At 45.6% G+C, this 22,184-nt stretch overlaps 1 protein-coding gene across 1 annotated transcript in view; it reads right to left on the bottom strand.

The window, feature by feature from the left end:
* PRDM16 (PR/SET domain 16) overlaps positions 1-22,184 on the bottom strand; it is a 748,686-nt gene that overhangs the window by 41,337 nt on the left and 685,165 nt on the right. Inside the window, exons 7-10 of the mRNA XM_084822017.1 lie at positions 17,117-17,264; positions 13,468-13,621; positions 8,022-9,426; positions 4,751-4,838 (exon numbers count right to left, since the gene is read on the bottom strand). Of these exons, the coding sequence (XP_084678143.1) occupies positions 4,751-4,838; positions 8,022-9,426; positions 13,468-13,621; positions 17,117-17,264 (1,795 nt within the window). The remainder of the gene's footprint in view (positions 1-4,750; positions 4,839-8,021; positions 9,427-13,467; positions 13,622-17,116; positions 17,265-22,184) is intronic.

The following is a 22,184-nucleotide window of genomic DNA, read 5'->3' as shown; positions in this document are numbered from 1 at the left end:
AATCTGGGCCCCCTATAATAAATAGTATGGGATCGCAGAGGGCTGGCTTCTAATGCCAGCCATGTGGCAGAACCCATCTGGTTAAAAAAGAACAGAAGAACTGAAGAAGAGCCATGCTAGATCTGACCAAGGGTCCATCTAGTCCAGCATTCTGTTCACACAGTGGCCAACCAGCTGGGAACCCACAAGCAGGGCATGAGAGCAACAGCACCCTCCCACCCATGTTCCCCAGCAACTGGTGTACATAGGAATACTGCTCTGATACTGGAGGAAGCATAGAGCCATCAGGACCAGTATCCATTGACCGCCTTCTCCTCCAGGAAATTGTCTCACCCCCATTTAAAGCCACCCAAATTGATGTCCATCACTACGTCTTGTGGTAGTGAATTCCATAGTTTGACTCTGCGCTGTGTGAAGAAGCCCTTCCTTTTATCTGTCCTGAATCTCCCACCAATCAGCTTCATGGGTTGACCCCGAGTTCTAATATTATGAGGGAGAGAAATGTCTCCCTGTCCACCTTCTCCATACCACGTATAATTTTGTACACCTCTGTCATGTCTCCCCTCACTTGCCTTTTCTTAAACAATCCCAGCTGTTGTAACCTTCCCTCACTGCTCCGGAATCTGTTTAGATAAGAACTAGGGATGTACGCATCCCCTACCTGCCAGTCTGGGGGGGGGGGGTCCGCAAGGGGGGGGAGGCGATCCGTTCCTCCCCCTGGAATCCTCACCGGCCGGCTCTGTACAGCCGGCTCCGTATTGCTGAGCACTCACTGCAGGAAGGGATCCGGATGCAAATGGCATCTGCTACGCCATTTGCGTCCCTGTTTTTTGACGCGATAGGCTACGCAAATATCTACGTAAATATAAATGCGTAGCCTATCGCATCAAAAAACAGGGACGCAAATGGCGTCCCATTGATTGATATGGGACAGAAATTAATCTGAAACAAATCATGCCTGAACTATACAAATCAATGCAGGTGGGAAAGCGTTCCTTGGTCTAATCATTTTTTCAAAGTCACCCAACAGACCAACACTGGAATCCTGAACACATTTGCTTGGAATCTATTGTCACTAGCTTCCAAAGGCTAAGGGTCTCCAAAATGCCAGATTTGGTATGAACTGGGAATTTGGTTTCGACAAATGGCATGATCCAGTTAAACACAAAGGAAAAAAAATTAGGTGCATCATTGCAGAATTGAAAAGAACAATTCTTAACATAGATATGTTGTTGTTGTTGTTGATGATTACTACTACAACAAAATGTTGCCGTGAGGAGTGCTGCTGTTCATGGATCTATCTAGCCGCCACGCCCTTTCCCAGAACACTCCATTCTCCCTCCTCCCCAATTTGATATATTTTTTCTTCTAACAGTCAGTCAGCATTCCATGGTCCACTGAGCATGCTCAGTCCTCATTGCGGATTCCCGCCTACTTGGAATTTTTCATAAGGATTTTTTGTACTTTTTCTGCACCTCCGTCTTGTAAGTGGGTGGTGCTTTTTCAACTACATAAGGATTGGCATTTGGAGAACTGGGATCGCTACCAATATATATGATGATGAATAATGTATAGATAGCTTGACAGATATTTCCCCTGGTCTCAGTTTTATTAGCTTGGCTTTTATCCTTCTGAATCCCCAGCGTGTGCTCTTGTTCAGAGCGTATATCTTTCTCACCAGCTTTGCTGGGATAACTATCAGATCCTTTCCAGGCAGCTTTCCCCACTGTTCTGACCTACACAAACACAGGATGTTCCTGGCTGGCCTGTCACCATTGTAGGGCCCGCTCAAAAGGAAAATCAAGGGAAGTTATTAACCAAACTCTCAGGCTGAGACAAAACAATGAAGGAACTAAGTTTAGCTGTGAAAGCATCGGCCTTTCACAAAGATGTCAATGCTTCTTGTCCAAGCTGGGAAATGCCTCAGCAAGGAAACAGTGCATGACTGAGGCCTGTAAATGAAACTAGAGGGCAGACATTTGCTATTTCCGACAGAAGGGAGATTGCAATGGATGTTCATGGCTTGTGCTGGATCTCCAGCTGAAAAGCTGAATTGCAGGGGGGCCCCATCACCAAGGAGGCACAGTGAGGCTATTTAGTAGGGTTCCTACCTTATTAGGGACCCCTCACTCAGCTCTCCTCTTTTTACAAAAAATAAAATAAAAATGGTGTTGCAGAGAAAGTAGTGCAAACATGTGAGACAGCTCAGAAATTGAGACTTGGGCTCCAGTTCTGTACGCACTTATTGGGGAATAAGCCCCACTGAACTCATTGGGACTTCTTTTTTTCCATGTAGACATGTATAGGAATGCACTGTAACAGTGCATGCCTATGCAAATTTACTCAAAAGCCATGTTCAATGGGGATGACTCCCAGGAAAATATGCCTAGGACTGTGGTGTTTTTTTCTTTCCATGAGCAATATATATGAGGCTGCCATGCTTTGCATACAGACAGCCTCAGGTTCCAACCAGATAAGGTCGGAAAAGCCCCTGTGTGAAACTCTGGAGAGCTAGATGGACCAAAGTTCTGATTCAGCAGAAGAACATAGGAACATAAGAGCCCTGCTGGATCAGACCAAGGGGTCCATCTAGTCCAGCATTCTGTTCGCACAGCCAACCAGCTGTCAACAGGAAACCCATAAGAAGGACATGACTGCAACAGCACCCTCCCATCCATGTTCCCCAGCAACTGGTATACATAGGCTTAGTGCCTCTGATACTGGAGGGAGCACAGAGCCATCAGGACTAGTAGCCACTGATAGCCTTCTCTTCCAGGAATTTGTCCAGCCCCCCTTTTTAAAGCCATCCAAATTGGTGGCCATCACTATGTCTTGTGGTATTGGGGGCCATCACTGCATCATGTGGTAGACAGCTTCCTATGTTCCTATGTCTGAAGGGAAGGGCCGTAGCTCAGTGGTAGAGTACAGACTTTGCATGCAGAAAGTCCCAAGTTCCATCTCTGGCATCTCTAGGTTAAGGATCTGGGGTAAGTGTCTTGGGAAAGATATCTACCTTGGAAAGATGATGACACTCAGTTGGGAGAGCCTCATAGCTCCATGGTAGAGTACATGCTTTGCATAAAGAAGACCCAGATTCAATCCCCATCTTCATGTGAAATGAATGACAGGGTAAGAGCCTGGATTGCTTTTGCCACCAGCTAGAGTAGACAAGATGGAACAAGATGGTTCACCTTAGTATCCGCATATCTGACTCACTGCTTTTAGGAATCCTCATATTGAAAACCACCACAAAAGGTAAGGGGACAGGACCGCTCTGATCCCTCCTGAGATAATTTGAACATCATGCTATCCTAGTGGTAATTACCTACGTAATTTGCGACTGTGGGAGATTCAGGACAGACAGAAGGACATACTTCTTCACACAGCGCATAGTTAAACTCTGGAATTTGCTACCACAAGATGTGGTGATGGCCACCAATTTGGATGGTTTTAAAAGAGGGTTAGATAAAACCCTGGAGGAAAAGGCTATCAATGGCTACTAGTCTTGAGGGCTATGTGCCACCTCCAGGACCAGAGGCAGTATGCTTATGCACACCTGTTGCTGGGGAAATGGGCGGGAGGGTACTGTTGCACTCATATCCTGCTTGTGGTTTCCTGGTCAACAACTGGTTGGCCACTGTGTGAACAGAATTCTGGACTTGATGGACCCTTGGCCTGATCCAGCAGGGCTCTTCTCATGCTCTTATGACTTAATGGTCTTATGGGGGTTCACATTTAGATAGCAATTACTTCAGTTGTGAAACACAGAACTAACATTTCTCCCCCCCACACACACCGTTCCATGTTTCACATTCCTGACACATTAGAGCAAAACAAAATGACTCTTTGCCAAACCTCACAGTAATAAAACAAAAAATACCCTGAGCGTGTGCAGCGTATTAAACAAACTTAAATCATAGAACCATGATGACTGCAGGAATAAAATGGAATTTGCTTCTGCTGCCCTGATGCTAAACACTTTTACTTGGGAGGAACCACCATTTTGTTGAAGAAAAGGAAAATAAACATAATAAAATCATCACCTGTAATGTTCGATGTGCCCAGCTGGCCGCCCCCAACTATAAAATATTATTTAAAATATTTATTTATTTATATTTATTTGGTCATTACATTTACCTCCTGCCTGTTTTCCTCCTTAAGGAACCCAAGGCAGCGTACATAATCCTCCTCCTCCTCTCCATTTTATCCTCCCGACAACAACCCTGTGCGGTAGGTTGGGCTGAGAGTCTGTGACTGGCCCGAAGTCGCCCAGTGAGCTTCCATGGCCAAGTGGGGGCTAGAACTCGGATCTCCTGACTTCCAGTCCAACACTCTAGCTACTACACCACACTCTAGCCTAGCAGTATGCCTCTAGCCTAAGAAGAAAGGATGCTGCGATGACCACTCTCAGCCCCAGTGGGCTCTGGAATGCCCATGCCAACCTAGGTGCTGATGCCAGGCCTGTTCGCCACTGTCTCTACCATTCATTGGAGCTCTCCAAGGACCTGCAACTCTGGTCTCATCTGCCAGAGTTGCAGGACCTTGAGTTGCAGGATATACACCAAATCTGCTGTGATGTTTAAATGCCTTGTGGGTTATGACCTAGTAGTCATGGGTTGTGAAGTGGTAGTGTTCTCCAAGACACCACTCCCAGGTGGCCTGGTGTCCCCCATGTTCTCCTGCTCAAGATTCGGAGAGAACACCAAGAAGGCTACCAGAACATTCAATACTCAAACTTTCATGGTCTTACCTGGGGATGAAAAAGCAGCGGTGAAGGCCTCAGGTACTTCTCCTTTAGTGCTCCCACTGAGTCTACCACCTTCCGCTTCTCCACCCTGCTGGACAGCAACACAGAGGGTTACATACCTTACGGGGGCCTCAAAGAACAGAAGACAATAATAAGCTGACTTTGAGACATCATGTGTGTAGTTAAAAAAAAGTGGGGGATACTGCCCAGGCATCAGGGTGAGGGGGTCAGCAGGGATGTCAGAGAAATCCGTAACAGAACCAAATGAGTTTGGATTTTCATGAATTGGATCAGAGGATTCTGCAGTGGTTCTCCCCCCATCAGGGGCATTCTGTGGACTTGCAGACCAGTTTTCTAACTGTCCAGAATTTTGCACAATTTTTGTAGTAGAAAAACACGCAAAAAAACAACAATGCCCAGCCAAAGATATGCATTTTCCCCATGGGCTAAAGGTCGTAGGGATGGGAAAGCCTCTATCTATACCAGGACAGCCACTGCCAGCTGGAGTAGACATTACTGGGTTGCATGGACTGATGGCGTAAGGCAGTTTCAGATTTCATATAGAAGATGTTATTTTATCTGCAGGGGTGAAATTAAATGGATCTCTCTTTTCTGTGTTTTGGAATGTTAACTGAGAAGGTAGGAAAAACTGGGCTGATGCACATGAAACCTGCTGTGATGTTTAAATGCCTTGCTGGCTATGACCCAGTAGCCACGGGCTGCAAAGTGGTAGTTGTGCTCCAAGACACCACTACCACATGGCGATCATGGATGACTCCTTGCATCCTCAGTTGCCACAGAATGCTGAGTGACAGCTGGAAAAGGAAATCAGAAAAGAGGGAGGAGAGGAGAATACCCTGCTTGCTTGGAGGGAATAGCTGGCTGGAACTCCGAACAGGAGTGGTGCTGTTAGGGGTTGAGGATACATTACAACATTTTGTCACAGATCCTACTTGTTTTCCTATATTTTCCATGCTAGGAAGACTGCTGAGTTAACTCATTACATCATCACTTGGTTGTAAAAGCTTTGACAGCCTCCCATCCTACTCTTACATCTGTCTTCTGGGCCTGTGCAGTTTCCCAACATTTTCTATTTTAATTGGCAAAGGCTTCTCCAACCTTTTGTTATTCTAGCATGATTTCCAGCCCATATACAGAGGTGCTGGAATCCCACAGGAATAACTTCATCTCTACCTTATCCTCTTTTATTTTCCAAGGAAGCTAAAATTGCCAAAAGATTCTCTCATAACTGTAACCCAGGGGTGGGGATCCTAAACTCCTCCAGATGTTTTTAGATTCCAACCTCCATCAACTACAGTCAGCATGGCCAATAGGAATGATGGAGTTGCAGTCCAAGTATATCTGGAGGGCTACAGTTTCCCTATGCTATAATGGCATTCCCAGAGAAGCGTGAATGAAAGGGAGACCCAAGGAAATTTTAGCTTTGGCCAAACTCCTTAGAAACTCATAGTAGAAGCAGGAAGGTAAGACCACATCATGGGGGTACCAATCTTAAAAGCAGTTATGGGGAAATGGAAGTTCCTCCTTCTTTCTCTCCCTCTCTGTCTCTCTCAACAAGGCAAAGTAGGCTTAATCTAAGTCAATGGTTCCTTGGCCTCCTTCCGTATTGGTGTTGTGCTTTCCCACACTTATTTACCATGCATGCAGACTGCAAGTGTTGTTTCCCTCAAGTCCAAGAATATACACAGTCACCACCTATACATAAAAATGTAAAGAGAGCTACTGGATCAGACCAAAGGTGTATCTATTCCAGCATCCTATTTCCCACAGTGGGCAACCAGGTGCCCCAATGGGAAGTCCACATGCAGGTCATGAGCGAAATAGCCTTCTTCCACTGCTTGGCCCCCAGCAATGGATATTCAGATGCTTCGAGATATTATATAGCCACCAAGATTAGAAGCCACTGACAGCTTTATCCTCCATGTCGAATCCCCTTTCAAAGCCACCTGAAGCCCTGTTTGAACATTAGGTCTACTCATGTTCAAAGAAGATATGGAGGCTGAGAGGGCCCAGTGTGCCAGCTGTGTCTCCAACATCCCTAGCCCACCCAACCCTCCACTCCTGACCATTGCGCATTGAGTATGAAGTTTAAGAGAGAGAAAACAGAGAGTTTAAGTGCAGGGAGGATTCTAACTGGAAATGTGATGTATCTGCCTTCAGATCCTTCAAGGTCAGAAGAGAAGGGGACACAGCTGGGGATGTTGGGGCAAGGCTGACGCGTGTGGCCCTGCTTCCCTTCCACATGATCTTTGAACTTGGGTAGACCTAATGTCCCTGCCACCTTCCACACACTGGAGGGGAAAGTCTGAAGAGGCGAGCCTGCAGCATCAGTGGGGACATGCACGGCAAAAGTGGCGGAGCCAGTGAGCATGGTCCTGTTCTCTCACTCATGTGACTGGAACTGTGTGAAGTGCCCCAGCCAAGGAGGGTAGTATATGGGTTCATATACTACCCTCGCAGCACCATGCTAGGATGTGACTCCAACCAGAGCAGCTGTCATCCACCCCCAAACTAGGATCCGATGTAAAGCAGACCTGTACAATTTGTGACAAATGGCCCACTAACCATCTATGGTGGTCTGTCAAGTGCCTGGCAACCCCCTCCCATACAAACATTATTTCTGCAGGCCCAAGAAGGCAAGAAAATGGAAGAATCCTGACCCTAGCAGCTGCTGGGCGAGACAGAGGATGTAGAGCAGGCTTCCACAACCTCCCATCCAGAAGTGTTTGTCTACAACTCCCATCATCCCCAGCCAGCTGGGAGTTGTAATACAACATAGCTGAAGGGCACTGGGTTGGGGAAGACTGATGAGGAGGCTTGATGTAAGTGTACTGGCACTCCACTGTTCTTTAGGCCCCTATACTGTTCTTAGGCCCCATTTAGGCCCCAATACTGTTCTTTAGACCCCAATACTGCTCTTTAGGCCCCATTTAGGCCCCAAAATTTCCAGGAAATACATTATAACCATGCGCCAGCCATGCCTAACAGAAGACTTTGCCTGATAAATAGGGTAAAAGTGGGCGATCATTCATTAGGGTTGCGATACCTCAGTAGCATTGGTGATACCAGTCACTGCATGTGTCACCATTGCCATCAGCTGTGCTGCCTTCAGTGCAGGACTATGGGGCAGAGGTCCAAGCCCCCACTCAGTAGAATGAGCAGGATGGCCCCCAAAGTCAGCAGGCATGGCTTGCCAAATACATGTGTGGGACAGTCTATAAGGGGCAGTGATTAAGGCAGGGTATGTTAATACCTGTATATGGGGTCCATGAAAAAAGGAGACGGCTTGGCATAATGCAGTGATGGCTGCGGTGGCATCTGAGCCTGAGAAATCTTGGGTAATATATCACCGGCCATGAGCTTCCTGTCCCCGTACACGTGGTTCTTCCGGGAGTCCCGGCTCCCATTTTGACTGGCCCGGATGCGGTTGCCGATGCTGAGATCCAGTGGCTGTTCTTCTCCAGAAAGATGAGCTGGTGGGACCTTGGGGGGCAGCAAAGCTGACTTAATTTCTTTTGGTTTTGTGGTAAGGTCAAAGGGTGACTCGGAGCTGGTGCTGCTGATTTTGTGAAAGTCCCTGGGTGACTTTGGTTCAGCCTTGACCAGCAAGCTGTGGTTGATAGTCCGGTCCGTAAAAGGGTACAGTGAATGGGGGAAGTTGGGGAGGAACTGGAATGGAAACATAGAATGATAAGGGAGGGAACCCATTTTCTTCTCCTGCATGCCCATGAAGCCCGGCCCAAAGTATTTCTCTGCGATGGAGGCAATGGCCTTTATAGAGTCATTGGCTGCTCCCGCCATGGGAAGCAGCTGCTCCTCGGGGGGAGGGAAGAAGGAATGCTGGGAGTAGAAAAGAGGGAGATCGCTCATGTTATTGGCAGAAGTAGTGGACACCGAGCTGCTGCTGAAATCCGGCTTGCTTTCAGCTGGCTTACTTTTGTCTTTCACTTTGTCCCGGTCGCTCTCTGCATCGCTCTCCAGGTCAGACCCTGTCCCGGTGGTGGTGTCCAGATCGGTGCCCGTGGTTGTGTTGACATCCTCAAAGTCGCTCACATCAGACATGTCACTGGTCCTGGCCTTGAGCTTCTCCAGGTAAGAGTTTCCCAGGCTGCTGTTGTTAAATCTCTCCTCCCCTGAGGTGTGGTGGCTGCTGTTGCTCACGGCAGAGATCAGAGGGAGGGCTGGGTTGCCCAGAGGGCTCGGAAGCTTGGCGTCTTGAGTGTGGTTGATGGGGTTCTTGAGTAGTGGTGTAGGGGGTAATAAAGGGGGCCTAGGGTATAGTGAGGGAGGGAAAATCCCTGGGAACCCAGGAGTGAGGGCCGGAAATGCTGGGGGACCAGGAGAAAAAGGAAGTCCTCCTGGATGCGGCCGGGACGGGAAGTAATCGTTAAATCCGAGACCGGCATGGTTAAGAGTGGGGGATGGCTTGGATTTGTCCATCATTGAGCTGGGAGTCAGGGGCAAGCCTGGTCCAAAAATGCCCCCAGGGTTATAATGGTTCTTGCCCTCACAGAAGCGCCGGTGTTTGTTGAGCGAGGAGGTGGTGCTGAACATCTGGCCACAGTCTTTGCATTTGATCTGGGTCCGGCAGTCGGCATGCATGCGTTTGTGTCGGCAGAGGTTGGAGAACTGCGTGTAGGACTTGTGGCAGACCTCACCTAAAGCATCAACAGAAACCAAAACACCAAAACCCAATATGAAATTAATATGAAAGAACCGGTTCGAAATGAGGTAACTGAAATGCGTAATTATTTTAACAAATCTGATTAGCAAGGAAGCTGAATGGGAGAAATGATATTATGACACCCTGGTTTCCATTCCTTTCCTATGCTGAGGCACTTCAAACTTTTGATAAAATTCCAACAAAATACAATTGCCTGTATTCTTTCTGATTACTATGCACAAACACACAAAATGGCATACACTGCACATGCTCCTTTCATGTGTCGTAGAACTTGCATTTTTACATTCATTAGAAATTGAGCTTCTGCTTAGGATTTATAATTAGCAAATTCCTTTGTTTCTTTCGCGATTGCAATTTATCATTATGCGTGTTCACAAACACACAAGATGGCGTACACCACACACGCTCCTTTCATGTGTCGTAGAACTTGCATTTTTTTTACATTCATTAGAAATTGAGCTCCTGCTTAAGATTTATAATTAGCGAATTCCTTTGTTTCTTTCGTGATTGCAATTTATCATTATGCGTGTTCTTCTTTTTTGTTGCCTTTATTTCGTTAACCTTGTTTCAAAATAAAATAAAATAAAATGTCATGATTAAAACAACAACAACAACAACGATGATGATAAAAGCTTCAGCTATGGGGCGGTATAGAAATGAAATAAATAAATAAATAAATAAAATATTATTATTTAGTAGTATAGAAATATAATGCCCAAATAGTACACTGGCAACATTTAAAATAAGCCCAAACCCGCTGACAACACAAAACACTTCCACTTGGTGGAAGACTTAGCAAAAGTCTATACACAGAGTCCTTTAATCCAAAGGAAAAGTGATTGATTAGAAATGAGATGTAGTTGTATTTATTGATTTATTTATATTCATTTTATTTATTTGTTGCATTTATATCCCGCCTTTTTTCCTCTTGCAAGGAATCCAAGGCGGCTTACGTTCTCCTCCTCCTCCTCTTCCTCCTCTACATTTTGTCCTCACAACAACCCTGTGAGGTAGGTTGGGCTGAGAGTCTGTGACTGGCCCAAAGTCACCCAGTGAGCTTCCATGGCCGAGCGGGGGCTAGAACCCGGATCTCCCAGCTCCCAGTCCAGCATACATACTGGCTCTGTATGAAGCTGCCTCATATCTTTTTTGTTTAGTCCTCATTCTTTCATTGTTAAGGCCATGAGAAGAACTTTGACGGATCTTCTTCAGCATCCTGTTACCTATAGTGGCCAATCAGATGACCATAGGAAGCCCCAAAACAGGATATGAGGACGACAGCCTGCTCCTTCTGTTGTTCCCCAAAAACAGGTATTCAGAGCTTTGCTGACTCTGATCCTGGAGGTATCAAAAGCCATCCTTAGTGGCCATTAGTAGCCTTATCCTCCATGAATTTTTATTATTTTTTTTATTATTATTATTATTATTATTATTATTATTATTATTATTATTATTATTATTATTTCAATCTATAACCCGCCTACATAAAAATACTCTAGGCGGCATACAAAGTTAAAAACAATTCAACAAAAAATCCAACAATAAAAACAACACAGCATGAAAACATGAGAGTTCTCAAAAGGGAAGGCCTGCTGAAAGAACAGAGCCTTCAGTGCCTGCTTAAAGAACTTCAATGGGGTCAGCAGGTGCATTTCAACCGGCAGGTCATTCCACAACTGCGGGGCAGCAAAGGAAAAGGTCCCCCTGCACGTGGCTGCCGGTCTCACATTAGGCTGTCACAGCACAGAGCCCTCAGAGGACTTTAGGGGATGTAGGCTGGGATGTAGGGGAGGAGGCGCTCCCTGAGGTAGCTCATTTGACAAATCCCCCTTTAAAGCCATCCGTTCTGACATGCTATGGCAGTGGATTTCATAGTTTAACTATGTGCTGTCAGTCTGGAATCTTCCACTATTCAGCTTTATCAAATGAGCCCGGATTCTAGTGTTATAAGAGAGGGAGGACAATACCTCCGTATCGACTTCTCCACGCCATGCATAATTGTATACACATCTGTTGTGTCCTCCTCACTTATTTGCCTTTATTCTAATCTAAATAATGCTCCAGATATAACTGTCATGGACCATCAGCACCCTGTTCTGTGAGCGAAAGGGAAAATAGCAAACACTTCTCTTTGCCTTTCCCTTCCTGTGGCCTTTTCTGCTGCCACCAGGTGGAAATCTTTTTCTCTGCCTTCCTCCGCCAAACCAGCCTTTAAACTCTCTCTGGGTCTTGGATACCTATTTTAGGGGGTGGTGGTGGCTATTAGGGGTTGGCTATTAGATGCGGAATGCGTAAGCCCACAAAACAGAGACTGCAACATTTCAAATAGCAAAGTTTACATTTTGCTAAAGAAAAATGTCAACAGGGAAGAGTTTTAAAAGCTGAATGGATAAACACACGTATGGACATACCACCGCCAGCTAACCTCACTAGACTGTCCCCATGTAATTGAGGTCCCGATCCAAGCGATATCTTCCTGTTATAGGTTCAGCTCTCTCTCTCTCTCTCTCCCTGTCTGTCCGTCCGTCCTTCTCTCTCTCTTTCTCCCTTTCCTCCTGCCATCCCTTCTCTGCCCCTCTGCCTAGGCTTTTATCTCCTAAAGTTATTTTTCCTCCACAAATCCAACCAATCTCGTTCATTTCTGCAAATTCAGTTCCTGTTTCAAAAACTCCCCCCCCTCTTCCTCTGACCTTCTTTTGAACTTTATAATCTCCTTGCCTCCTGAGCTAGTATCTTTCTCTTTCTCTCTTCCTCTGACCTTTGGTTGAACCTCCCTGATAAAAAATGTCCTGACCACTACCATTCTAACTACACATTTGACTTTTAGAGAGCAGTCCGGTGACCCCTAGGTAGCATCTGAGGCACTCTGTCATAGAAAGAGCCACAAGTCCTAAGGAGGCGATCTCATCATTAGGTGCTGTTGATGGTCTCCTCCTTGCCATTCTTATTTTTTTATAGATATATTTAATTTATACTGGACTTGGACAGAACAGTCCTTCAAACAGAAAGCTGTCCTCTATAAAGTGGGCACATGACTACTCTATTATCTCTTTGGAAACACTGGCTGAAAAGGCTCCCTATGTGCGACTAATTTAGGGAGCAATCCTATGGTCATTAGACACTGGGGAAGAGAGGGGAGGGGACTGTGGAAACCTCTTTACAATGCTTCCTCCTGCTCTGCTGTGCCCTGGGTTGACACGCGCAACTGCACATCCAGCTGAACATTCAGGGTGGCCAGAGCATGGAGGAGAGGATTCCCTCCATGCTCTGGCCACCTTGCATTGGGTGTCAGCCTCTCAGTCTGGAGGCTGACATCTATCTCCATTGGATTGTGCCCTTAGACACTGAAATGTAGAGCATTCTACAGAAGTGACCAAAGGCTAAACCAAAGGAATTCATGTTCAACTATCTTCTTTTTGCCTTTCCAAATCTTGCCTGGTAGAAGCAGGATTTCTTCAGGCACCCCAGAAACACCTTTCCAACAGCACATGCGAGTGTATATTTATGCCAAATAAGGATCGATAACGAAGTGGGGAACTGCTATGCATGTAAACACCAGAAGAGTGGTCTTCTGGTTTACACCAGAAGACTGGATCAGACCAGAAGCCTATCTGGTCAAGCGGTTTGGCCACAGGAGTGGAACACATGCCTCCGCAAAGCCCACAAGCAGGGCAAGAGGGCAAGGATCCATCCTTGAGGCTGTTGTTCCACAGCCACACTCTCTCTCTCTTTGTACGTGTGGCGACACACCGCAAAAACACAGGCAAAATTGTCCAAACTTACTGTGGAGTCAAGCTTTTAACCGGTAAAAAACGGCCACGAATATTTACTGAAAAAAACAGGAGCCATGCATAAAGGGAAGAAAAATACAGAGGTGGAATCTCATCTTGTGAGCTGTAAAACTACAGAAGCTGTTCATGCAGGCAGAGCTGGCCCCTGGGGGGACCAGTTGCAGCTCAGGATATGTGCCATTATGGAGGCCAGCTAGTTCTTTGAGATGGCCATGAGAACTTACATATGAAAGGTTTGACAGTACTGTGAATGTGCTTGTGCTGCTTTAGGCCAGATGAGGTGGCGAAGGTTTTCCCACAGTCTGGGCAGGCATGTGCCCGTGCGCCGACGTGCTGAGAACGGATGTGCCGCTGGAGGTTGCTGGGATCAGTAAACACCTGGAAGAGGGGGGAAAAGAATTGTCTTGAGCCACAAAGTCAAGAAGGGCTGCATTGTCTCTTGTTGTTTCTGCAGCTGGCGCCAAGGTCAACACAACCTTGGCGACAGCTTGTACAACAGCAAGCACCGATGTCTTACTCTATGGCTGCGTTCAGATGATGGCGAGGCTGAAAGAAGCCCTCATGGCTTCTTTCCCCTGCCCCTGCAACCATGATTTGCGTAATTACGGGTTACCGTGCTGCCCAAACTCAGCACGGTGCACGGCAGGGGTGGCTTCTTACCCATGCCACAACCCCTACTACAAGCCATGGGTTGCAGCATGAGTAAGAAGCCACCCCCACAGTGCACTATGCCAGGTTTGGACAACATGGCAACCCATGCTGCATTGTGGGTAATTATGCAAATCACGGTTGCGCATGCAGCACATGCAGGGGAAGAAGCCACGATGGCTTCTTTCACCCCCGTGGTAGTCCGAACTCAGTCTATGACAGTCTCCCCCCACCTGGTGCCCTCCAGACGTGTTGGACTACAACTCCCATCATTAGCAGGCAGCATTTTCTTCTACATGGGAATGTTTTCATGAGACAATCCCCCAGAGGCCTCTTGTGTTCTTTTTTCTTTTTGTATCCTTTTAATTAGATGCGAAACAACTATTTGCAAGCATTTGAGATTTGGGGACATTTCCTGTTTTGCTAGTCAAATATGGAATGGAAGATTTTGAATTCAAACTCACACTACAAATGCATTTTTAAAAAATGAAATGTTAAAAAAATTCAACATTTCCTAAACTTAACATCTCTGGATTGTCAGATGTCAGAGGATGTCAGCTGTCAAACACGAAATATCACGGCATGTCATCTATGATGCCAGATAGAAAAGGCCATAACATAATACTATTGTGTTAAATACTGCTCTCAAATACAATGAAATACTAAGTAATTATGCATGCTATCTTTCAATGCCTTGAGATACTAACTTCTAGGGGGGTATCAGTTTGAAGTCAGTTGCAGCAAAAACAATAGGGAGTCTAGCTGATCAGAACATAAGAACATAAGAAGGGCCCTGCTGGATCAGACCAAGGGTCCATCTAGTCCAGCATTTTGTTTAAACAGGGGCAGACCAGCTGTCAACTGGGAACCCACAAGCAGAGCATGAGCGCAACAGCACCTCCCACCCATGTTCCCCAGCAACTGGTGTACATAGGCTCACTGCCTCTGATACTGAAGGTAGCACAGAGCCATCAGGACGAGTAGCCATTAATAGCCTTCTCCTCCATGCATTTGTCCAATCCCCTTTGAAAGCCATCCAAATTGGTGGCCATCACTCCATCCTGTAGTAGCGAATTCCATAGTTCAGCTCTGCGCTGTGTGAAGAAGTCCTTCCTTTGATCTGTCCTGAATCTCCCAACAATCAGCTTCATAGGATGACCCCGGGTTCTAGTATTTGGAGAGAGGGAGAAAAATGTCTCCCTATCCACGTTCTCCACACCATGCATAATTTTGTAGACCTCTATCATGTCTCCCTTTACCCTCCTTTCATTTTATTCATTTTATTATGGCATAAGCTTTCATATCATGACAGATACAAAATGTTATTTTTAGTAGGCAGGTATTGACCCCAAAGATGGGGTTGGGAGGGGGCGGGGGTCAAATGGGAATGAAATGCAAAGAGTGCCATCTGTAACAATCCAATTAAAGCTTAGATGTATGCAAGATAAGCACAGTAACTATTCACAACAGCAGTCATTTATTATTATTATTAATAATAATAAATTTAATAATAAATAAATAGTTTTTATTGTAGAATTTTATTGTTTTAAACTGTTTTATTATACGCTGTACAACGCCCAGGGTGGCTGGGTGACCAGCCAGATGGGCGATTAATAAATTTAATAATAAATAATTAAAAAAATTGTGATACTAAATAACGTAGTAACAAGCAACCCTATATATTTCTACTTGTAAGTAAGTCCCTTTAAGTTCAATAGGGCTTACTTCTAGCTAGATGAGTATAGAATTGCAGCCTAAAAAAACTGCATATAAATGCTCTCCGATACTAATACCATTGCATGTAAGCCAATAAATACTATTTAATACTATCTGGTATTACGTGTCAACCAAACAGTGTCAAATATCAATTGCCCAATATCTGACCTCTAATTTTTACCCTCTAAGGAGCTCAGAGCATCATACACAGTTCTCTTGCCCATTCAACTTTCGTAACAGGTAGGTCTGGCCGAGAGTTAGTGAAATACACCCTAAGAGGAGGAGTTATATACACATTTCATCCTTAATGCTTTAATGAATAGAGAGGAATTAAAGCACATAAAAAGTTAAATGAAACTGAGGTAATGTGAATGTTACATATGGGGCCAAGTCACATGATCACCATGGCTTAAACAACCACCGTGGCTTGTTTGAGCCATGGCACGTGCCAGACATGATTTGAATAATCTCCGCCCAGGTGTGACTTGTCGTGTTGTCTGAACCTGAACGGCATGGCTTGTTGGAGGGCTAAACAACCCTCCAATAACCCATGGGCTGTTGTAGGGTTATTGGAGGATTGCTTAACCCTCCAACAAGCCATGCCGCTCAGGTCTGGATGACATGACAAACGGTGCTCGGGGATGATTATTCAAAGGGCTCGTTTAGGCCATGGTGATTATGTGAACCAGGTCATTACGTCAGAGGTGGCCAAACTGTGGCCCTAGAGTTGCATTTAGGCCCTTGACTCTGCAGATGATCCATTCAGGCTGAACATCGGGAAAAACGTCCTGACTGTTAGAGCAATATGACAATGGAACCAGTGACCTAGGGAGGTGGTGGGCTCTCCCACACTGGAGGTGTTCAAGACGAGGCTGGAGAGCCATCTATCAGGGATGCTCTGACTTGGATTCCTGCATTGAGCAGGGGTTTGGACTCAATGGCCTTGTAGGCCCCTTCCAACCCTACGATTCTAGGATTCTACAATTCTATGAGGCTGGGCAGCCACCTGTCAGGGATGCTCTGACTTGGATTCCTGCCTTGAGCAGGGGGCTGGACTCGATGGCCTCGTAGGCCCCCTCCAACCCTATGATTCTATGATTCAGACCTCTGGCAAGAGCCATCTGTCCTCCTCCCAGCAGCACACTGGATGAAGAGAGAGACAGAGAAAAGCCCACTTTGGGCTCTGGCCCCATTCGCTGCTGGTTGGGGAGCAACTCTTCTCTTTTCACCCTGCCCACTACCAGCAGGCAGATTCCAACAGCTTGTCCCAAGTGACAGAAAAAGGGTTCCTCTTCCTCACCTCTGTATTACTTCAGTCACATTACTACATGCTGACATACCAACCTGTTTTAGAGGGTGCAACACGTCTTGCTCTCTCCTCTCTTGTGTATTTAGAATTAGGAGTTTTTATGCTTTCCCAAAACTCCATCATCATCCATCACCATCATCATCATTTTAGGGAGGGTTCCCCCAGGGTTTGTGCCTCTGAGTCCACACCCATGGCCATACCTTCACACAGTTTTCACATTCAAATCGCTTGCCACTGTCATGTGACATCTGGTGACGAATCAGGTTTGATTTCCAGTTGAAGGCCTTGGGGCACTGGTCACATTTGTATTCCCTTTCTTCGGTGTGGATGATCATGTGTTGCTCCAAACTGTCCGAGAGAACCAGACAAATACAATTAATTGATTTGCAGCTCTGCTAACAGCCAGTTGAATTTTACAGCCCATTTGGGAAGCTGGACAACCTCCCTGTCCGCAGTCAGTAAGATCCCAGCCGCTGTTCTGGTTGGTGAGAGCAGTTCCACCAGCGGTAGAAGGTGGAATTGGTTGAAGCTGGAGACCTATTTATGCATTAGGTATGTAAAGGAGCAAGACGTGAATACGGAAGGGTCAGTCTGTGCTGCTGGCCCCACCCGCAACATTTATTAATTTATTATTTAAAATCTTTCTTGGCCGCCTTTCAGGGCAGAAGCCCTCCCAAGACGGCTTACAGCAGTAAAATACATAAAAACCATTAAAATATTAAAGTGATAAAAACATGAACACAATAAAATAGCAATAAAAGCAACAACAAAAGCCGACAATAACAGCAACAACAGCCATTCTGTCAAGAGAAGGCCACGGTAAAGTAATATGTTTCCAAGGCCTTCTTAAAAGCCTGCAATGACGGAGCAGGGCGGACCTCTGACGGCAACTTGTTCCAAAGGCGTGGGGCCGCTGCAGAGAAGATCAGTTGTATTTTATAGTTTTTAAATATTGGGCTGTTTGGGGGTGGGGGGGGGCGGTTTAATCCCTGTTGTTGTTGTAGGAACAGATCGGGCTTGTATGGTTATTTATGTATTTATTTATTTATAATATTTCTATAAAATAAAATACATAAAAACAGTTAAAATATTAAGAATGATAAAAACATAAAGACAATAAAATAGCAATGAAAACAACAATAAAAGCCAACAATCCAACCACCACCACCAGCAACAACGGCAGTAACTGCAACAATAGCACTCATGTCAAGAGAAGGCCACAGTAAAGTAATCTGTTTTCAAGGCCTTCTTAAAAGCCTGCAATGATGGAGCATGGCGGACCTCTGATGGAAACTCGTTCTGAAGGTGTGGGGCCACTGCAGAGAAGGCTATGGAGTAAGACCTTATGGGTGTTGGCTCCTGCTCTCTGGAAACTAAACAGGCCTGCCTGCACATAACCTGACAAACATTCAGAACAAGGTGATGGTTAATAATAACAATACATCATCATCATCATCTACAACATTCGTATACCGCTCCACACCCAAGCAGATTCTGGAGTGGCGAACACAAGAAATACAATAGTAAAAGAGATAAAAGATTAAAATGCCATATTAAAATTATTAAAACCAAATGCCAATAAAAACCATGGCTGGTCATTTAAGGAATTCTTCCTGGAACAGAACTGTTTTCCAGAGGCACCAGAAGCAACTCAGTGTTGGCGCCTGTCTGACCTCCAAAGGCAGAGAATTCCATAGGAACGGGGCCACCACACTGAAGGTCCTTCTCCAGGTAAACTCCAATCAGGCTGTGGAACCACCAGGAGCAAGCCCTCCGATGACCTCCAGGCAGGTTGGTAATGGAGGAGGCGCTCTCTCAGGTATCCTGGTCCCAAGTTGTTTAGGGCTTTGTACAGTAATACCAAAACCTTAAATCTGGCTCAGTGTTGATATGCTGCTGCTGAAATGACATAAACTACCCCACATACCATGTGCACATGCTTGTGCATACACATACACCCCTCCCCCCTGCACAACTATAATTAAGCTGGAAGTTTCCTAAAGTGAACTTTGGGATCAAAATTTAAGGGGCTGAGCATATGATCTGCAGGTAGAAAGTGCTTGGTATGACATGACAAGTCCCTGAGTAATTTCACTAGTCTTCCTTTTGCTTCCTCTCAGGATTCTTCAGATCTTTCACACGAGGGCGAGAATCACTGGCTGGGAATGGCTGGCTGGGGAATGCTGGGAGTCATAGGACTTTTCTCTCTCTAAACATGCATGGGATTGTACCCTAAATTCCTTGGAATTTTACCTTAGGCAGAACTCATGATGATCTAGGGATGCACAGAACCAGCCTGAGAAATCTTGCTGATCTTAGAAAAACTCTTTTTGCTTCTCAAAATTAAAAAAAAAAAAAATGGGGGGAATGTTTCACCTAGATGAGTTCGCCTTGAAATTTTGCTTTAGGCCAACTCAGAACCTAATATTTATTAACTTTTCCCAGTGCATGGAGACTTTCTTCCCCAGCTCAGATCTCTTAACAGGTCATCCACACCTGGTGAGAAGCCGATAAAGATGACCACGGTATAGTTAACACCCATGCATTGGCATTTTTGTGTGTGGACAGTGGTGTATCAGACCTCCTTAGATGGGACTAACCTTTTCAAAGCTCTTCCTACTTGCACTATTTCTTTGAAGTGGTGCCAGAGCAAGAACTTCTAAATCTGCCCTTTCCCTGCTGCCCCCTCTCCACACAATTGCTTTAGGTAAAATCACAAGTGTATGATTTGTGTAAAATCTGTTCCGTCTGTGTTTCAGGGATTGTCAGGCGCCTTTCATTCCATAGTCTGGCCATCAGCGGAATTGGAGTTTTTTGTTTCCAAATTTGTGCAAATTTGTGCATGTGCGAAAATGCACAAATCCCCCCCCCCCAAGTGCATTTTCCGCTTTAGCCTATGGGGAAAATGTGCATTTGGGCTGGGTTTAAAATTTTTTTTGCATATTTTCCCATGATGAAATTTGTGCAAAATTTGAGGAAGTTAGAAAACTGGTCCGCAAGGCTGTGGAATCTGCCAGACAAAGGGAAAGCCATTCTACTGCAGAGCATGTGGGTCAGATTCATGAAAATCCAAATTCATTTGGTTCTGTTGTGGATTTCTCCAACATCCCTAATTAAAATTTACTGGCAAAGTCCCGGTATCTTAATAAAACCAAGCCTAAATTAAATAATCCCATGGCCAGAATGACCAGTCTGTTCATTCTTTTTAAAATGCCATGTAAATAATACCTCCAGCTCTTAGGATGCAGTCAAATACGCTGCTAGTGGCTTCTCTGTCTGCACTCCATTCCACCCAACATAAGCTGTGGGGCCCATCCCAGTTTCCAACATAGAGTGAACAAAGCTGCAAGTTTGCATCCAACTGAGTGCAGTCGGATTGGACTGAAAGTTGAGTTTGCTAAGTAATACTTGACTAGGAACAGGGAGAAATTCATTGGGTTCACATTTTAAGGTGAACCAACCAAATTCACACCTCCCAAATTAATGTGTGAACCAGAATGCGACGATCTTTCAGGTTTTCCACTTCTCCAAATCTTGTGCTGTGGTTCTCCAATCAAAAAATGCACAGAACGATGCATACATTAGGGGAAATGGTTTGCAACCCCCATCCCGCTCCCCAGAAAATGTGTACCAAAATCTATATGATTTTTTGTGCAGACTTAAAAAAAAATATCACAAACTGATGCAGAAATGGGATGGAACAAACTTGTGCTTGAACAAGTGCACACTTTATAAAACAGCCGAACCAACAGATTTGTCTATCCTTATACACGCAGGCATTCAAATTATATATATATATATATATATATATATATATATATATATATATATATAAACCAGACTGACCAAATTAAAAAAGTGATTGCATTTTAGAGCAGGAAAGAAAAGGAAAAAGATGAACCAAATTCTGAAGTCCCCAAAGAAATAGTAAAAAAGAAGGCCCTGGCTTCATCTAGTGGACAACCCTGGCTTCATCTAGTGGAGACTCTGCAACACTTTTCTTTCTCCCTCTCGTAAAAGGCACAATATTAACTCTTTTTCTGCTGAAGCTATCAAGTTGCTGTTTTCACAGGCAGGAGGCCTGGAGATACTCAGAACATGGTTAATGTAACATTTGAACAAAGTGCGATCAGGTGAAAACTGATGCTGTTAGTGGGCGATTCTTTTGACCAGATGGAGCGTGGTCAACCTGTTCTGGATTGGGTTGCACTCCCCCTGAAGCCACCTCAGGGGGAGTGCACTTCAGGGGAACATGGGGGTGAAGGCCTGCCCCTTGTTAACAGAGGGGTGGGGGGTGTTGGTTACACATCTATCTTTTGGGGGATGTGCTTCAAAGAAAGGAGGGGAGATGAAAGGACACAGGGAGCAGCCATCACAACTATACAGGGCAGAGAGAGATATGGTGGGGGGAGACAGCTGCGTGTTCAGGGGAGCGGGGAACATAACTGGTTGTCCCCAAGCAGTCCCCCATACAAATAACCTGGATAGCTTTGGCGGCTTTTAACCTGGGTTGAAAATACTGTTGGTGAATGGCAGCTCGGTGAATGGCAAGACAGCTGCCATCCAGGACTTGATCCTAAATGAGCATGCCGACCCGGCATGTATTACAGAGACCTGGTTGGATGAGGCTGGAGGTGTTAATCTATCTCAGCTTTGTCCCTCAGGGTTTTCTGTAGAATACAGCAGGCTAGACCTGGGGCGCGGGGGGGGGGGTTGCAGTGGTCTATCGTGATACTTTCCCCCTCACCAGGTGCCCTGGCCTACAGTCTACCGGGTTTGGGTGCATATACTTAAAAGTGGGTGCTTGGGACAGAATAGGGATTCTGTTGGTGTACCGCCCACCCCGCTGCCCAACAGTCTCCCTTCCTGAGCTAGCCGGGGTGATCTCGGCAGCAGTGATGGAGTCCCCTCGGCTTGTTCTGCTGGGAGACTTCAACATCCATGCTGAGGCTGCCCTGTTGGGAGTGGCTCAGGACTTCATGTCCTCCATGACGACCACGGGTCTGTCCCAAGTGGTTTCTGGCCCCACTGGTTGGTTCAAAGAGCTGCTTCCAGACTGCTGACTGGGGCTGGTTACAGGGAGCATACAACTCCCTTGTTGAAATAGCTCCACTGGCTTCCAGTCTGTTTCCAGTCTGTTTCCTGGCCTTCCTCTCTGTGACAAACTTTCAGGTACTTGAAGAGTGCTATCCTATCTCCCCTCAGTCTTCTCTTCTCAAGGCTAAACATGCCCAGTTCTTTCCATCTCTCCTCATAGGGCTTTGTTTC

Source organism: Heloderma suspectum, chromosome 15, assembly GCF_057233095.1.
Source record: "Heloderma suspectum isolate Gila_16-S chromosome 15, 16-S_ref, whole genome shotgun sequence".
Lineage (NCBI taxonomy): Eukaryota > Metazoa > Chordata > Lepidosauria > Squamata > Helodermatidae > Heloderma > Heloderma suspectum.
The sequence above is the reverse complement of the archived record's forward strand: the minus strand, read 5'-3'. Positions and strand labels throughout refer to the sequence as shown.